At 46.7% G+C, this 18,710-nt stretch overlaps 1 protein-coding gene across 1 annotated transcript in view; it reads left to right on the forward strand.

Moving 5' to 3' along the window:
• Positions 1–1,694: 1,694 nt before the first annotated feature.
• Positions 1,695–18,710, forward strand: part of NHERF2 (NHERF family PDZ scaffold protein 2) — a 34,489-nt gene continuing 17,473 nt past the window's right edge. The window contains exons 1-2 of the mRNA XM_074197224.1: positions 1,695–2,556; positions 10,118–10,345. Coding sequence (XP_074053325.1) covers positions 2,347–2,556; positions 10,118–10,345 — 438 coding nt within the window. The 5' untranslated portion in view covers positions 1,695–2,346. The remainder of the gene's footprint in view (positions 2,557–10,117; positions 10,346–18,710) is intronic.

Consider the following 18,710-nt stretch of genomic DNA (forward strand, 5'->3'; position numbering starts at 1 on the left):
AATTGCCTGTGTGACCTAGGGCTAGTCACTTAATCCCATTGCCTTAAATAAATATTTTTTTTAAAAAAAGTCTATCAAGCCCTTGTTCTTTTAAGTGTTCTTTAGCTTTTTCTCTTAAGTCAGTTTAGCTGGACCTCTGCAATTTTCAAAGCCTAATTATTAGGTCTAAATGAACAAGAACTATAAAATGTACTTATCAGTAAGGCCCATTCCAAGGTACTGAGGAATGAAAAATAAACAAACTGAGAACTGTGGAGGAGTAGAAGGGAGTGATGGGATATTGGCTGAAGGGGGAACATGGCTAATGGAAGTGGAGCAGGAGAAGAAGGGCAGGAAAGAGAAGGGGAATTTCTATCTCTGGGTGTATCATGAATTGTTGTAATCGCTGTGGAGATGCTAATTCCTTCTCCAATCATTTCTTGAGACCAAGGAGATGTCTTCTAGGATGGGGCTGAAAATGAGTCTGTTCACTCCTGAAAAATGAACAGAGGTGGAGGACTCTCCTGAAACGTTGAGCAGGTCTTTATATCTGACAACAAAACTATCTGTAAGAAATCGATTTCCTTTTTTATGGAATTTACTCCTCAATCAGGAAAGGGAAGTCTTGCTTGGGTCCTAGGCCCTGACCTGTTCCCTCTTTCTACCTTCTGCTCCCATGTTCAGTCCTGAGCTGGGAGATTACAGAAATCTGGTCAGGTGATGCTAGGAAGGGAGACCCTAGGAGAGAAACACAGAAGAACCAAGTCAGATTGGATTAGGAGTGGGTCACAACTCTGAACCTACCTACTCCCTAACTGGGGAGGGTGGATGAAGTCTGAGATAAAAGCCCAGCAGCACTAGCAGGAAAAAAGAAACTTAGTCCTCAAAATCCCCGGGTTAGTGGATTTAGGAGTGACTTTGGAGCTGGGGTGTGTGAATATTGGAGGGTCAGGGAGTATGGGGGTGCTGAAAAGGAACGGGAAACAGGCTTGTGAAGACGGTGGGTGGGGTCAAGAGGAATCTACTCTCAGGGACCTTTCTGAAGGATGGTGGGGATTTCTTTCAAGAGCTGTAAAGAAAAAGACTGGAATTACTGGGACTCAATAGGAGAATATAACCAGAGAAACGTACCAGGGAATATCAGTTAAGGGGAGAGAGAAGGCCTCAAGGTTGAAGCCGCAGAACTGGAAAGAGGACCCCAAGTTTTAAGTAACATACCAGGTAGCCTGGGATTCGGTACCTCCGGAGAGCAGAACTGGTCACTCTGCAGGAGAGGACTTTTGAGGTTGAGGACAGATTGGATGTTATTATAGGGTGGGGGCAGTGTTAGGGCTATTATCGAGGGATCAGTCCTTCCTCCTGCTTTGAAAACCGAGAAACCAGGGTCCCCCTTCCCCACCCCCATCCGCCACGGTGTAACTCAGGGACTGGCCTGCTCCCGGGCAGGAGCACGGGCGAAGCGACCCCTCCAGCCTTTTCACAGAGTACAGGGTCTCCAGGCAGGTCCTAGACAGTGCCCCTTCCCCCCATCCTGAGGCTCCGCCCCCGGACCTCCCACCCAGCGGGGGGCTACTGGGCTGCCGACCCGAGTCCCGGTGGGCAGAAGGAAAAGGAGGGGGTGGAGGAGGCGGGGCGGGGGCGGCGCTGAGCTGAAGCTGGAGCCCGAGCCCGAGCCCGAGCCCGAGCCGGAGCCGGAGCCGGAGCCCGAGCCCGAGCCCGAACCCGAGCCGGAGCCCAGCTTAGCCACTACCGCGGCTACTTCCTTCTCTCCTCCAGCCTCCAGCCCCAGCCTGGACCCGCATTTGGGGCGGCACCAACCCCAGCCTCTGGTGCGGTCCCGTCCAGCTCGGTCCGGCCCGAATCTAGAACCCGGCCCAGCATGACAGCAGAGGCCCCCGCTCCCGGTCCCAGTCGTTTCCCGGCTCGGTGCAGCGTCCAGCCCCGCCTCTGAAGGACTCCCGACGGCCGGCCCTGGGAGCCCGGCGTCCCTGCCCCCAGCCCGCTTCCCCTACACTAGTTGAACGGAGGCCCAGACTTCCCGGATCCCCCAGTTCTGCACCTCTCTGCCTCCCTTCGCCGTGCACCCCGATCTCCAGCAACTGAACCCCGTCTCACTGAACCCTCGAATTTCATCACCCGGATCCCTCAGCCCTCCCTCCTCCCGCCTCTTCCAGCTCTAATCCTCTACCCCACTTCACTTCCCCGGTCCCGCATCCTCGGTTCCCCTAGGGGCCCAGAACCCCCCTGGACTTGGGACCCTTTCCCGAGCTTTCCAGCCTCTGAGTCCTGTCCCCCTTGGTTAGGGGTTCCCGGGAGTCTCCCCCGCCCCCTCCACTCCCCTGAGCTCGCGCCCCCAGCGGCGGCGCCATGGCCAAGGACCAACTGCGGCCCCGGCTGTGCCGGATGATCAAGGGCGAGCAGGGCTACGGCTTCCACCTGCACGGAGAGAAGGGCAAGAGTGGCCAATTCATTCGCAAGGTGGAGCCCGGCTCCCCGGCCGAGGCGGCGGCGCTGCGCGCCGGGGACCGCCTGGTGGAGGTGAATGGGGTCAACGTGGAGAAGGAGACGCATCTCCAGGTGGGCCCGAGATTGTGTGCGTGTGCATGAGTGTGTGTGTGTGTGTGTGTGTGTGTGTGTGTGTGTGTGTGAGAGAGAGAGAGACAGACAGACAGACAGACAGACAGACGCAGGGGAGGGTCGGCCAGCAGCAGTCGGGTGTCTGGCTGAGAGAACTCCCGCCGTGCGTTGTGACACCATGAAGTGTGACTCTGGCTGTGATTATATTGTGATGCCCTGAGATAGTGTTTGTGTGCCCACTGTGTATTATTATGGAATACTGAGTGTCTGTGAGGAGACTTGGAATGGGAAATGGTCTGGAGCCCGGAGTTACTATTTGGCAGAAGGATCCCTAGCTCTGTCTATATTTGATACTGTACGGTATCACATCCAGGTGACACCATGTATCTAAGCCTTATGTGACATGATTGTGTTGCTGTGTGTAGCTAAGTGCAGCAGTGATTGTATGATTTTGTATCCGGGTGACATTGTGTATAACTAGCTCTGTGTGCTCTGTGTCAGTGTGTGACACCAAGTGTGATGATATGAGTGACGTTGTGTGATAGTATCTTATACCTACCACACACACACACACACACACCCCTTTGTGATATTATATATGTATAAGCTAAAGGACACTGTAGATCTGTGTGTGATCCTGTGATAGAATGACTGTAGATCGATGTGCGACAGTGTGACGTGACATTGTGTGGAACCATGACACTTATCTGTTATATGACTTGTGTGAGACTTTTTTTATATGTGCACGCTTTATGTCCAAAGTTTAGGTGTTAGAGACTATGTTCAATATTGAGAAAGGCACTGTTGTCCTCAAAAATTAGCCAGCTCACAGCTCTCACCTTCACCCCCTGGGAAAGTCTTCCTATATGAGCAAGAATATCAGGGTTCAGGAAATTCCTGTCCCCAGGGGGTGTCCTAGCCTCTATCACTGAGATCTGGAGGTGGGGGGTTCTTGTCCTGCAGTCTGGCTCTGTTAGAAAAGGATACTCTTGGATCTGGGCTGTGGGCTTTTCTGGCACCATGTTATGAGAGGGGTACTATTCCCTTTTGATTGTGTTTTCTATGGATATCATGTTTGTGTGTATATTTTTGACAGAGAGAACATATAGATATATGAATACTGTATTTGGATTCAGGAGATCTGGGTCCTAGCCTATTTACTAACTTGGGTAAATGTTTAATCTCCCCATTTATCTATAAAATGGGAATGATAACTTCTGGCCTCACAAGAATGTTACGGGCAAAAATTTTGTATGCTAAAAAATGCAAGTTATTCTTAGTTTTCCTGGTGTGCGTATGCATCACAGTAAATGTGTGAGACAACATATTATCTAGTCTAATCTTTAGCTCCAGAACTACCTCCAGATACACACCCCAGGACTGCAGCTGGGGCCTTAGACTTTTGCTTGCTCTATCTTGGCAAACTGCAGCAATCTTAAGCAAGGCAGGGGTGGGGTTGGATTCTGTGTATATCTCTCCATCAATCCTAAGGGGGGAAGGTTCAGTAAGGGGCTTGCCTTATGGAATCAAAGAATGATGAAGCCATTGGGGATATTTAACTTGAGAAGTGAAAAGTGGAGGGTAGAGATCAGGAGAATTTCCTTAAAATATTTGAGGGGCTGTTATGGAAGAAGGATTAGACTGATTCTGGCTCTAAAAGAACCAGGACAATGGGTGGAAGATGCAGAAACAGAATTTACAGAAGAAAAGTTAGGCTTGATAAAGAAAAACTGCCCAACAATGAGAGCTATGTCAAAGTGGAATGGATTGACTTGGGAGCTAGTGAGCTGCCTCTTAGTGGAGGTCTTTAAAAAAGACTAGGTGGCTACTTGTCCAGTGTGAGATAGTGAGCCTGTTTCCCTGGTACAGGGTTGGATGACGGGGCTGATGAGGTTCCTTCCAACTCTGAAATTCTGTGATTCTGAGAATTAGGAGCTAGAAAAGGACTTAAGAAAGAGACCATCTAATCCACTCATTTCCAACCTTTTTTTTTGCATTGAGGACTTCCTTGGCAATCAGGGGAAACCTATTATTGACTGACCTCTTTTCAGAATGACATTTTTAAATGCTGAAAATAAATAGGATGACAAAGGAAACCAACTATATTTAAAATATAGTTGTAATGTATGCATACATCTACATGGGTGAACATGCATGTATAAAGGCACAATTAATACACACATGTATTTATGTACACACAGGTATATAGCTGGACACATACATAACACACCTGTACACTTATGTGTATATAATATATAGTTATACGTGCATATACATATTATATATATATACCTTTATACAGTCATATACATTCAACTCTATGCATTCATAGACTTATATAATTACACACACACACACACACACACACACACACACACACACAAAGTTCAGAGTATTCCCAACCCCCTCATTTTACAGAGACCTAACCAAAGTGATTACATGATTTGCTAAAAGTGGTTGGACTTCAGTTTCCCTGCTGTAAAACGAGCCCACTTCTCATTCCCAATGTGCACATGCACTGTGTCATCACCTTCTTCAACCCTGGAAGGGTTTTACAAATAAGGAAATGGAGGCAGAAGTGACTTGCCCAGGCTCACTTAGCTAGAAGTAACTAAGGGAGTATTTGAACTGAGATTTTCCTGACTACAAGGCCCCTCAATTTATCCATTTCACTGTCTCATGACCAGTTGCCTTAGCAACTCTCCAAAAACCATTTACTAAGGCGTAGAAAGGTTGAGAACCTATATCAGGCTGAAGGACTACCCATACTGACAAAATTACAGTTCCTTGAAGTATTAATTATTCTCCTCCCCTGAAGGCTCATTGTGGTACAGAGGTGCCCTGAGGTTCTCTGGGGTTATGCTAACAAAATGCAAGTTTTGGCAGGTTCTGCCAAGCTGGGAAAGTCTTTGAGTACAGCTTGGCAATAGACTGCTTGTCTTTCCTCTAAGGATCAGTTTTAGCTTTGCTAAAGCTGGTGACCACGTTGGCTGCAGGGTGAATTTTTTAGCCATAGCAACCCCTAAGACAGTCTGTTAAGGCATAAAGGAGTTGAAATTTTTGTTGGTAAAGAAGGAGAACTTGCACTGATAAAATCATGGAACCTTGAATTATTGAAGCTTTATTTTATTTTTTATGAAAGTTATCTATACAATCCTCATTTTACAGTTTGGAAAACTGAGGTCCAGAAAGGATAAGTTGCCCAAGGAAAGTCATAACAATGAATGTTTAAAATGAGTTTGGAGATCAGATCTCCTAGAGCAGGCAATGGGGAGGGCCCATGCTTCTTTGCCCCTGCTCCTCCCTGAATTTCTTCTGTTTTGGAAACTTAGTGATCAAGTATTCAGGAGGTGCCAAATGCATTCTGTCATCACCTGCACTGTCATTCTGTTTTAGACACAAATAATCACTCTGTCACCTTTGTATGAACAGTTGCACACTCACAGAAGTGAGGCATTCACTAAGAATCCCCTCTAGTACAAGTGGTCATCCAGGCTCTGCTTGAACCCCTTCAGTATTCATGGGAAGTTCACTGTCTCCTGGAGTAACCCATTCTACTTTGAGGTAGCTCTCATTGGGGCAGCTAAGTGGTACAGTGGATAGAGCACTGGCCCTGGAGACAGGAAGATTTGAGCTCAAATTCAGTCTCAGACACTTAGTAGCTGTATGACCCTAGGCAAGTCACCTACCCTAGAGAGAAAGTCTGTGAGTTCTAATTATCAGGAAGTTCTAATTTGCATCTAACTCAGATCTGCCTTTCTGGGGCCAAGCAAAACAAATCTTATTCTTTTCCCACCTGACAACTTGGAAATGGATGATGTTCGACCTTCTCTAGGTGAAACATCCTCAGTTCCTTTGATCAATTCTTGTAGAACATGGGCTCTAGCCCTTTCATCATCCTAATTGCCAGTTTGTGACATTTTCAAAATATCATGCACAGAAATGGACACAACATTCCAGAGGTAGGCTAACCAGGACAGAGGGCAGTGGGTCTACAACATCCCTAATCTTTCTTGTCTATTTTGATTCTGTTAAGAATAAGATCATACTGACCTTTTAGATTGCCATGTCCCATCATTGTTGGCCCATAAGGAACTTATCCCCTGAAACCTCTAGATCTTTTCCTACATGAATTATTTAATTAAGTCCCTTTGATTCTGTGCTTAGGTAATTTTATAAAAATCTGATTTTAGGCCCTTTTATTTGAGTCCATTCCATTTTATTTAATTAGATGGAAGCCTAGGGCTCTTTCTTATTCCTCTATTTGTTGGGACCCTGACTGATAGGCAGTGGGTTGTCTATCTCTCCTGGCTTTGCTTCTTTGGAAACTATGATAAGTGTGCCACCTCTACTTTTGTTCAAATCATTGGTTCCAGGTGTTGAAAAGACAGGGACAAGGCCAGATCCTTGAGGCACACTTGGCTGAGAATTTCCCTCCAGGTTGCCTCCCTTACTCTGACTCCCACACAGATCTCAATGTTAAATCCCATCCTCTCTCGATGGCACCCCACCAGGACATGCATGTTCATTCCCACGCTATTTCACCTCCCCCTAAATGCACCTTGTACTCTCATACTTTGTCACTTCCACACAGATATACAGATTTTGTTTGTATAAAACGATGTGTATATTGTTCTATTACCCCAACAGAATCATGAAGAATGCAATGGATAGAACATTGAGCCTGGAGTCAGAAAGACTTGAGTTGAAATCCAGTCTCAGATATTAGATTTGTGACCTTAGGATTGTCACTTAATGGCTAGTTGCCTCAGTTTCCTCATTTGTAAAATGGGGAAGATAATAACAGCTACCTCCCAGAGTTATTGGCAAGATCATATGAGATAATTGTAAAGAACCTGACACATGTCAAGTTCTAAATAAATGTGAGTTATTATTACCCTTCAGTCTTCTCTCCTTCCCATCCCCCTACCTCCCTATTCTAAATGTTCTTACCATATTCTAAATGTTCTTACTATTGCAAGGTGACTAGTTGGCACACAACTGCTAGAGTATGGGACTGAGAATCAGGAAGATCTGTGTCTGAATATCACCTCAGACACTTATTAACTGTGAGACTCTAAGCAAGTCACTGAAACTCTCTGTAACTCAGTTTCCTCATTTGTAAACTTGAGAATAAGAATAATACTTCCCCTCCCAGGGCTGTAGTTCTGAACAAATGAGTTAAGTTAAAGTATTTTTGTAAGTGCTTAAAGTGCTAAATAAATGTTAGCTATTGTTCCTACCCTTTCCCATTTTCTTATTCTTCTTCTTGAAGTATTTATTTACTCTGGGCTGGACTAGGCACTCAGCCAAGGGACCTGCACTCTGCCTTTAGCAACCCCATTGACTCTATGTACGCCCTTGGGCAGGTCTCTTGCCTTGTCTGGGCTTAGGAATTGCCTTCTTTAAAATGGGGACTGTAACCCTTGCCCTGCTTCTGTCATAGGGCAAAAAGTGTGAGTAGTGACTCTACTGAGAACTGAAAATTATTAGAGCTGGATGGGAGCTCTCTGAGGGCAGGAACAATTTTTTTTTTGTTCTCTGCCAAACCCCAAAATTTGAACAGTGTCCAACGTACAGCCAGCATGAGTGCTAAATGAGGGAATCCACCAACATATGTGTGCTTGGTGAGAGGGAAACTTGAATATCTGCTCCCTGCTCCCAAATAAAGGATCAGAAGTGTTGACTTGCCTTGCCTGGCTCCAGGGATTGTGCTCTGATTCCCACCTCTTTTCCACTCCCACTGCCCTCAGCCTTGGTTTTCCCCATCTTGTCCAACTCTCTACTAATGTCTAACACTAAAATTTCTGGGGCTAGATCAGAAAAAAAAAGATTAGGACCAGCATTTTCCTTTTAAAGGCCCAAGCTTTCATCCTCTCAGTTTGATTTTCTTTTAACCAAACCTGGCTTTATTTCTTTCCTCATCTAATTGATGATACTGGATGGATACTAGGATGTTTCAGTACTGACCAATAATCTTCAGGGTATCCTGTTAGTCAGACCTTAAGAACATCGTTTCCCCTTAACCCCCTTTCTCCTTTTCTCCCCCTTTTCCCCCTTTCCCCTTTTTTCTTTCCTCAAGCAAGGTTAAGTGACTTGTCCAGGGTCGCACAGGTAATAAGGACTTCCTGATTCCAGGCTATGTGTTCTGTCCTCTGCACCAGGTGGCTGTCCCAGGAATGGTCTTATACTGAAGCATTCATCCACAGTCTGTGGAGAATGACATGGGATCAAGGATAAGAGGTCGAAGGAAACTTAGAGTTCATAGGTGATTCAGTGGTTAGTGTGTTAAACTTGGTTGGAATCAAGATGTGTTTGAATCCTGCCACAGACACTTAGCAACTAAATGAGTAAATCATTTTGCCTCTCTTAGCTTTAATTTCCTCATGTGTAAAATGAGGAGAATAATAGCTATTGTGAAGATCAAATAAGATTTATAAGTACTTTGCAGACCTAGTATTATTACTAATGAGAAAACTCTAGCCCTGGGAATAAGAATGACTTGTCCAAGGTCAAAAAAACTGTAAGGGAAAGTTGAGTTTTGACCCTGGTTTTCTGTTTCCTTTCACTATACTAGGCTGCCTTCCCCTATGCTTTCCAGATGGTGCTTCCAAAAGGAGAAGAAATCTAAGGAGAATTCCCTGGGGGAAGGCAGATTAGGAAAGAAGGGCCAGCTTGGGTAGGATCAGTCATTCAGTCAACAAGATTTTATTGTGCTAAACCTTAGAACTAATTCACAAGAAAGGGAAAGTGGGATAAGCTCTGATAGATCCAAGGGAAAAAGGACAGACCTGGTAGATTATGAAATTCCTCCAGGAGCATTTGGGAAATCCCCAGGAAGATGCCCCATCAAGTCTCAGGGAAATACAAGCCCAGGGATGACCATCCTGGGACAGCCAAACCTAGGCCTTTGAGGAATTTAAGAGGAAGAAGAAACCCTGGATAGCATTTGGTCCCATTTTACAGACTAAAGAAATTGAGGACCAGAGAGAGGGGAAGGGATTTGCCCAAGTTCATACACAGGCAGTAAGTAGCAAATGATTTGAACTAGGTTTCTTTGCACTCAAATTTTATTCTCTTATTACTACAAGATATATTTGTGGGAGAGGGAATGGAGTCTGTACACTAAGACTTGGTTTCTTGGTGGAGGAAACCATAACCCTGGATGGGTTATGGACTACAATACCCGGGCTCTGCTACCTTGTATGCTTCTAGTCACTGGCTTCCAAGCCTCCATTCTCTCCAGTGCTCGGGGAGGGGAGGGAGATTTCATAGTGTGGGAGTGGGGGGGTTGGCCTAGCCAGGAGGACGGGGAAAAGAGGAAGGGAACCATCCTCAATTCTCATAGGCAGGGCAGAAGAGCAGAGCCAGTAATGGGCAGGCAGGAATCCTCACTCATCATCTCTACCCTGGGAGCTGGGCAAGGCGTGGACAATGATTGTCCATTTGCTCATCTGCCCAGATTCTAGCCACTTCCTGAATTGAGTGAATGACCAGCTGGCCTTCTAGGTTAGTGAAGAGCCTTTGGCCTGGACTTTAACCTACCTCTCCCCTCCTTCAGGTAGTACAGAGGATCAAGGCTGTAGACGGTGAGACTCGGCTCCTGGTGGTGGACAAGGAGACAGACGAATACCTGGCCAGCCTGCATCTGACTTGCACAGAGGAGATGGCTCATCATGGAGTCCTGCCTTCAACTCCCATGTCACCACGGGATAATGGCAACTTGTGGGAGCCCCAGTCGGAGACTCGACCCCCAAGGGCTGTGGGGGGCAGCTTCAGCAGCCAGAAGGTAGGGACAAAATGGGGTGGAGTGCTCTGTGATATTATAGTCTCTTTCAGTTGACCTAGTTTCTGCCCTCAGAGGTTTTTGGGTTGAGACAGTAAAGAATATTGCTCATAAATTCTGAAGACCTGGGTTGGAATCCCAATTCTTCCTGCTACAAACTTCCTTTCAAATCTCTGGGCCTCAGTTTCTTAATGTAGAAAATGAGGAGACTTGGAGTCTATGATCTCAAAGGCTTAGTTTTCAAATCCTCTGATCCTCTCCAGAGATGCGCCAAGTCGGCTGGGGCCAGCAGCCTCTCTCTGGGTTCCTCAGGCCCTGCTGAGCTGGGCAGCTCCCTCTCCATTGGGAGCTGCCAAGCCTAATGCTGGAGCTGTCTTCCCACCCCCAACCCTCTGCAACAAACACACAAGGACAAATGTCAGCAGAAGCTGCCTTGGCCCCCGGAGAGCTGCTGCCACTTGGGGGTGGGAGAAGAATGCAGGGGGTGGGAGGGGTAGGAGGATACTCATAGCCAGTGTGTGTGTGTGTGTGTGTGTGTGTGTGTGTGTGTGTGGATGGCATGTGGGCATGTGAGAAAGTGAGAGCTGATGCTCCTTAGGGATGGTAGGGGCAGTGTGACCTGTGAGGAGGGGAGACATGAGACATGTCCCTACACGTATGCCCTAGGAGGAGGGAGCATTCCCTGGGCACACTCTGGTCAGTGTGATTGTCTCCCTCTTCCCCAGCCCTACCCCCTCCTCAGAGCCCAGTGTACTCTCCTCCCCCAGCTCAATGGGTCTCAGAGTTTGTAACTCTGATGTAACTAAAGCTCAGAGGAGGAGGGAGAGAGGTCTAAGCTCCTTGAACTGGGCTCACACTCTCCAAAGAGTCAATGGATAGATTTCAGTGGGAGATGGAAAAGGGGGGGGGCTGTGAACTTGATATTTTTAATATTTTGATAACTCCATTTCAATGTAGAGATGAAATAATTACCAAAGGGTCACAAAAGAGATTCAGGACCCTTGTTCTTGGCAGAGATCTGGGAAGGGATGGGGGTCTGAATGCTTGCAGTCATTCTGACAGTGATCTGGATTTGGGGGCTTGGATCCAGCTGAGGTTCTGATCTGGGCTCAGCCAGGGAAGTTGTCTTGAGGCAGGTGAACTGTGTTCTCGGCTGCTCTTAGTCCCTCGAATTGCCTTTCCTGGTCCTCATTGTTCAAAGAAGGGGGTCAGGACTTTGAAGGAAACTCCCCCTTCCATTGTGAGATGAAAGACCTCCCAGGGCAGGCCATAACAAACCCTCAGGAAGCCAGGCCCGAATTTCCTGGGGCCCCACCCTAGACTCACCCTCAGGAGCCAGGGCACTGATTTCCCTACTTTAAAGGGCTCTTGATTATCTTCCCTGGGCACCTTCTTCCTTCCAGGCTGGACCACACCTGGCTGACAGGTGAGGGTGTCCCTAGTGTCTTCTCTTAAACACGTCAGCCTTCAGTTGTCTTCTCTTCTTTCTCCCTTCCTTCTTGGTCCCGAGCCAGGAAGGAAGAATTTTGTACTTGACGGAGTCCAGGAAGGCCAGCTAATAGAGAGCTATTTATATGTTATGTGTTAATGGGGATACATCTGACTGAAGATGAGTTCTTGATTATGCTTTGGGTGGGAGACATGTCTACTAGACCCTTTTCACCTCATTTTCAGTCTCTGTCAAATCCCTCCCCCTACCTCAGAACTTTTCCAACTCTTGGTGCCTGTTCTGCTCCAATCAAACTAGATTCCTCATAGCCCCCCCTCCATTAATCTAACATCATTCTTTTTTTTTTGATTTAAAGGTTTTTTTACATTTGTTGAAGAACACAAATGGATTGTCAAAATGCCTTAGGAAACTACTTGGTTTTTCCTTATATTTTAAGACTATCTGAAGTACTATTCATAATTATTAAGAAAATTCTTTGAGTACTGACCCTTCTTTGATTAAATTTAAATCCCTCCATTTTGACAATCTATAGAAACCATTAAAATGAGGTCACCAATTCCTTTGACCAACCAAACCCTTTACAACATACGTTATAGTTGTGACCTAGACATGTTTAAATAGTGCAATGCAAACTTTGGTTTCTAGACTCAGGCACAATCCTTGCTAACATCATTCTTGCAAATAGTCTTTCTTCTTCCTTTCTGCTTAGTCAAATCCTATCCACACCCCACCTTCTCCATGAAGCCTTCCCAGATCCCTCAGACTTCCTATGAGCTCCTAGAGTCTTCAGAATTTGAATATTATCTCCCTGTTCTTGTTCTTTCACCAGTCCCTATGAGAGTCCCATGTCTTCTCCACTCCTGATGAGTTCCCTAATGGCAGGGCTTGGGTTTGCTCCTCTTGTCTCTTCTCTAAGACTGTATTTTCATGAGATCAGAATCTTTCTCTGCTATTTCCCAACATCATAGTTGAGCATAGGAGTTGGGTGCTCTGCGGAAGAATCTGAACATAAAACTTTAGAACTGAAAGAGAATTTGGACACAATTTAGTTCAATCTCTTCACAGCGAAGGAGATTGACTTTTTTTTTTTTTTTTAGGTTTTTGCAAAGCAAATAGGGGTTAAGTGGCTTGCCCAAGGCCACACAGCTAGGTAATTATTAAGTATCTGAGACTGGATTTGAACCCAGGTACTCCTGACTCCAAGGCTGGTGCTTTATCCACTACGCCACCTAGCAACCCCCGAGATTGACTTTCAGAGAGAGAGAAAATGATTTATCTCAAATTGCCCTTCAAATGACTGATAGAGGCAAAATGGGAAGTCCAGGTTTTCTGACATAGTAGAAGGCTATTTTACATAGTTCAATCTCTCTCTCTGAAAGAAATCCTAGTATAAGAAAGATTTTCAGTGAGTTGGGATAGTGGCAAAAATCTTGGACTATTGGGAACAGGATTAGAAGGGCTATTTCAGGATCCCCCTTCTAGTGTTAGCCAAAACTGGCTCCTCCTCATAAGGCATATGATCTTAGGCAGGTCCTGGGCCCTCATGGAGGAGGAAAATATAACCTCTCTCCTCTTCTAATTTATTTGGACATAAATATTCCTGGGTTCACCTTCCTGTGGAAAAATCCACTAGCCCAGGCTGTCCAACCCTTATCTATAGGCTCCAGCATCCTTGCCAGGAGGGCAGCACCCCTTGACCAGCTGGGCCTGTGTGAGGAGGCACAGGGTCATTCTGGAGTCTCAGGAAGCCGTGGGGCGGGGGTGCTTCCTCCAGAGTATTTATAGTACAGCACAAAGGCATGGGGTCCCTCTGTCCTCCTTCTTGAAGCCTTGGAACTGGGAGGGGGTGGGGGAAATGTTGGGGGAGGAAACCTGGGACAGGGGGTGGGGCAGGACAATGATTCTGGGTGTGAGGTTCCTTAGCCTGGAGAGTCAGGCCATCCCAGGGGAAGACCATCCTGATTCATCTCACTGCTACAAAGATGAGGACATAGATCAGAGATATTGCCTCTTCACCTCCATTTTGAAGAGTGGGATACTGAAGGGTCCCTACGGTATAGATATCCCTGAGCCTAGAGCAGGCCACCCTAGCTTCATCCTTTAGATATCTTTAGATATCAGGTGTTGAGAAACCTACCTCCACCAGAATTGATTTAAGGGCTGAGATCATTGTCATCATCACTGTCGTCATCATCATTGCCCTCATCATCACAACCCAAATATATATAGTATAATTTTAAAGTTTTACACTTGACCCCACTACACCCTGGTTTTGGTGGAGTCAATCCTTCCTTGGTAGGATCCAGTGAGTCTTTGGTCTTGTTGGACCCCTAAGAGAATAGAAACTGTCTTTAATTTCCCCCATCCCCCTGATATATTCTGATTATAATTGAGACATCAGACCAAAAGAAGGGACAAACAGCATAACTCTGACCATGTTTTCTGAGTGGATCAGGACACAAAATCTCTGCATGTCTCAATTCACCTCTCCCAATTTGGGAGGGAAGGAGAGAAAACTATAGCCACTACATTTGCAACCAGCCTCCTGTCTATCCAAGGGAAAAATGGGCTATTAAGGTGATGATGAACTAAGCAAATTTGTTCTTATTTGGCTTCCTCTACTCTCTGGCCAAATTGCAGCAATGACCTAGGTATTTCAGATTATGGGAGGCTGGGCAGAAAAAAAAAAGACCAAAACCATCAGTAAAAAAAATAAATATATACATACACCCACATACATACAACTATAATGTAATTTCTTCAAAAAAAAACTTATAAATGATTGTTATTCCTTAGGTACCCATGATCTAGCAGTGTCTTACTTTCTTAGACCTCATTAAAATGGGATGGATGAGAGTTCAGATGCCCAAAGACTAGCCAAAATTTAGCTGAGTGTTTGTCTTGTTTTCTCTCAGCCTTCAAGGGGGCTTTTCTGGCCTGTGAGGGAAGGGTAGAAGCCATCTTTGAAGAGGAGAGGTGGTAGTATTATCTTTTGTCAACAGTAACTCTAGAGGGAGGTAAGGTCTGGGGATTGTCCTTAGAGATAGAGACCTTGTATAGGGGTCATCCCTTGAGATATGTATGGGATATGGGCTTAGGGATAGGAGATGGTAGGGCATCTTCTATGAAGTACAAAGAGGCTCTCAGATCAAGTGAGACTTCACCCACTTCCCCCCCCCCCCAAAAAAAGCCCTTGAGAGGCTAGGTGGTGCAATGGATAGAGCACTGGCCTTGGAGTCAGGAGTACCTGAGTTCAAATTCAGCCTCAGACACTTATTTACCTAGCCGTGTGGCCTTGGGCAAACCACTTAACCCCATTGTCTTGAAAAAAAATCTAAAAAAAAAAGCCCCTGAGGAAGGAAGGAAACAAGAATTTATTAAAGCATCTACTATATGCCAGACATAGCTAAATACATTGCAAATATCTTGTTTGAGCCTCACAACTCTAGAAGGTATGTGCTAGTATTATTCCCATTTTTCAGTTGAAGAAACTGAGGGAGGTGGCACTTAAGTGACTTTGCTTGGTCATATGACTAGGATGCATCTATGGAAAGGAGAGGGAGAGATGTAGGTTCACCCCGCCTGAAAGGGCAGAGATGCTTTTTAAAACCAAGTGATCCTCACCACTTTATCAGCAGATCTGATATGTGGGAGAGAAGACTTTCAGTTTCACTGAAATGGGGAGGTAGGGGAGTGGGTTTCCTCTATCTCTACTGGGGTCTCCCTTAAAACTGGTTTAGAGGTTTCCCTGGATTTGTTTTTCTAATGTCTAGTTTTTATAGATTCCAAAACATTTCACAGATAGAGACCCAGCAGCATTAACCAGACCCCCAGAGTGGGTAGGTACCTTCCCTTCTGTCTCTATTCCAGGACAATTTCAAGCTAGTAGGGAGGGTGGCCAGAGACTAGGAGGGCAGGACAGGATTCATTCCCTAACCCAGGGTCTCTTAAGGTTGGATTTAGGGCTGACACCATTCCAAGGTGAGGGAGGAGAAAAGAGTTGACAAAGTAGAAACTTAAAAAGAAGGAGCCTAGTTGGGTGGATATCCGAAAATGGCTTAATATCTAAATATCCATCCACAAAATCCCTGGGTTCTTAGAGGATAACAGAAAAAGCTGACCCAGGGAGGGGCCATTTATTTTTGTTTCCATATCTCTTTCTGGGCTACTTGATCTGAGGAATGGACCAGATCACCCTAAGAGGACTCCATGGATAAAGAGTGGGGATAAGACAAGACAGGAAACTTATATTGTCCACCCCAGAAGTTGTTGCTTCTCTGATTTGCTTGAAATTTCCCTCCACTCCTCTGGAACCTTTACCCAGGAACAGAGCTGGGCCAGTAGCTTCTTTCCTTCCCTTCCTCAGAACTACCCAGTCCCTTTCTTACCTTGTAACCAGTTGAGTTCTGTTCTGGGCTCTGAGATTGAGAGTTTGCCAGATTTACACTGACCAAGCCTGGGATATATGACTTGTATGAGAGAGGTGAATCTATGCCCTCCCCCCAAATGCCCTGAGTGACTCAAGCCCCATAGCCTTGGGCTATCAGACCCCTTCAAATGACTCAGACCCTCCCCCCCTTTCAAAGCCCCTCGGTTCCTCCAAGGTGACTCAGTCATTCCCTCCACCCTTTCAGCCATTATCTTTCTCAGCCCTCCTCAGACAAAGGGTCTGGCCCCCGCCCTGCCTGTCCCAGTCCCCTGGGTCCCCCAGGATCCCTGGGCTGGGGGAGGAGGTAAATAAGAGGCTGTCTGTGCTCAGCTGGGGACAGAAGTTGGAGTCTGGAACTTGCTTACTTGTACTCCCTCCCTGTGGGATAGCAGCTGTGTCGGTGTATCCATCCAGATGGCTCGATCTGGGATTACTGCCCAGCCTCCCAGAGCCCCTCCGCGGAGTACCCCCTGGGCAGGCATCCAGGTCAGGTTGGGTTGAGTACCATATGTAATCAGGACTTTGGGCTTGGGTGAGGTGACCAGAAATCTTAGGGAGTTTGGAGACAGAGATGTTTGAGGAGAATTTTTGGATCAGGGACATGTGTGACCAGGAGTGCCCAGGGCAGGAAGAGATCCATGACTGGGCCCTCATAATCTAGGGGATTAGGAGTAACTAAAACTACCTGGACTGGGACCTCTGGGGAGAGGAATATATCTGACTGGCCACAACATGGGTTAGGGTACCTGATCCAGACTATGGGAGATTTGCAGTGGTGGATGGGTATTCATCAGCTTCTGTGCAGCTACCCTAGTCCATCCCTTCCTGAATTCAACTTTTATCCTGGATCCTAGAGGATATCTTGTGTCTTTTTTTTTTGTCTTATATCCATAATATTTATAGCAGCCTTTGAAAACTGAAAGTGCAAAGAGAGGGCTGAGTTTTAGTCTCTACCATGCATCCTAGGGATGCCTGGGTTCAGGGCTAAAAATCAGGACCTTAGCTATCCTATTCCCCAGCCCTCAGGCTCTGCTTTATGTGAGCCCTTGAGACCCTTGGGAAGAGGGAGGGAGACGCAGTCTTAGTAACTGGGGAAGGGTCCTAAATATTGTCCCTTTCTCTTCTTTTTGCTTTGGGTTTGTTTCTATCTTGGTTTCCTAGAGGTAGGAGGTGCATGGAGTCAAGACTGTCCCACTCTTTGCCTATCCCTTTCCAAAGAGAGATCTCTTTTTCTTCAAGGACTAGTGGCTCACTAAGGAACATACCATAAGAAGTTGGCCTACCCTTCAAATTTAGGAAATGTGTTTGGGTCCTGAGTCCAGATCCTTCTGTGTCCATGCAGAGACTGGGTGTGTGTATTGGGGGGGGTAGCCTTGTAGAGTGACAATGAGGGCTTTTCTGCTGCCCTGGGATGGGTATTCTGTGAGTCATCATGGCCCCGAGGAGGTGGGATGCTGTCATACTGGGCCTCCTGTCTCTTCCTTGGCACAGTCAAAGGCCTTGGACAATGGTTGCCCCAGTGTGTCCAAGGCCGGGTCCGCCTTCCTGCTGGGCTCACAGCTGGCTATCCAAGGAACCAGAAAGATGCTGGCCTGGAGACAAGGGGGTATGTCAATGATTCCTGGGCCTCCGCATGTCTGTCTGTCAGATGGGAGTGAAATTAGGGATGGGAGACATGATTAGGACAGGTCCTCAGGGCCAGGTCAGGCTGGCCAAGATGGCAGAGGGTGGGGCAGGGAGTCAACTAACTCCCTGTTCAGCAGGAAACTAGCTTCCATGCTAGGAGTCCGAGCCAGAGCCAGACCAGGAGAAGAATGTCAGCAATGTGATTTGGCTGGGACACTCCCTCCTGCTGCATTCTCTCCCAGCCTTCACTAGCCAGAAAGAAACTGGAAAGAAACTGGCCTCGGGCTCAACCCCTCCTCAAATGGCCCTGGCGAAGGGAAGATGCAGGCACCAAAGCCTTATCTTGGCTTAGGAAACTGCTAGTACCGTGGGATGCTAATGGTTGGTTCTGGAGTTTCTCATCCAGGGATGGTCTAGTCCAGGATAGTGTTTACATGTGCCTAGCCAGGGAGTGCACAGGACAGGAGGGTAGTTTGTAGTATGAGGTTTCAAGGTTAGACAACAGAAGGACCTACCAACTCCATAATACAAGGGTGGGTAAGTGGAATTTGCTTTCCCCTGGCAGGCTGAGGGAAGGGCCTTGTGACCAGAGACCCTTTTAGCGTAGTGTCATCTTCTGCCCATTCTTACCCCCCCCCAGCTCAGTGCTGGAAGGAAGAGGTGTTAGGGCCTGTATGCTCCTTGGATAATCATCTCCTCCCCCTCTATCCCTGTGGCTTTCCCAGCCAGCTTAGCCCAGGAAGAACTGACCCCTGTATGCACCCTGGCTTCCTGTTTCCCCTATTCTAAGGCATAAGCTAGGGGAAGAGACTGCTGAGGCCGTGAGAAAATCTCTGGGTGGAGAGAACCTCTGCCGGGGGTGG

The sequence above is a fragment of the Macrotis lagotis genome, chromosome 8 (genome assembly GCF_037893015.1).
Source record: "Macrotis lagotis isolate mMagLag1 chromosome 8, bilby.v1.9.chrom.fasta, whole genome shotgun sequence".
Classification (NCBI taxonomy): domain Eukaryota; kingdom Metazoa; phylum Chordata; class Mammalia; order Peramelemorphia; family Peramelidae; genus Macrotis; species Macrotis lagotis.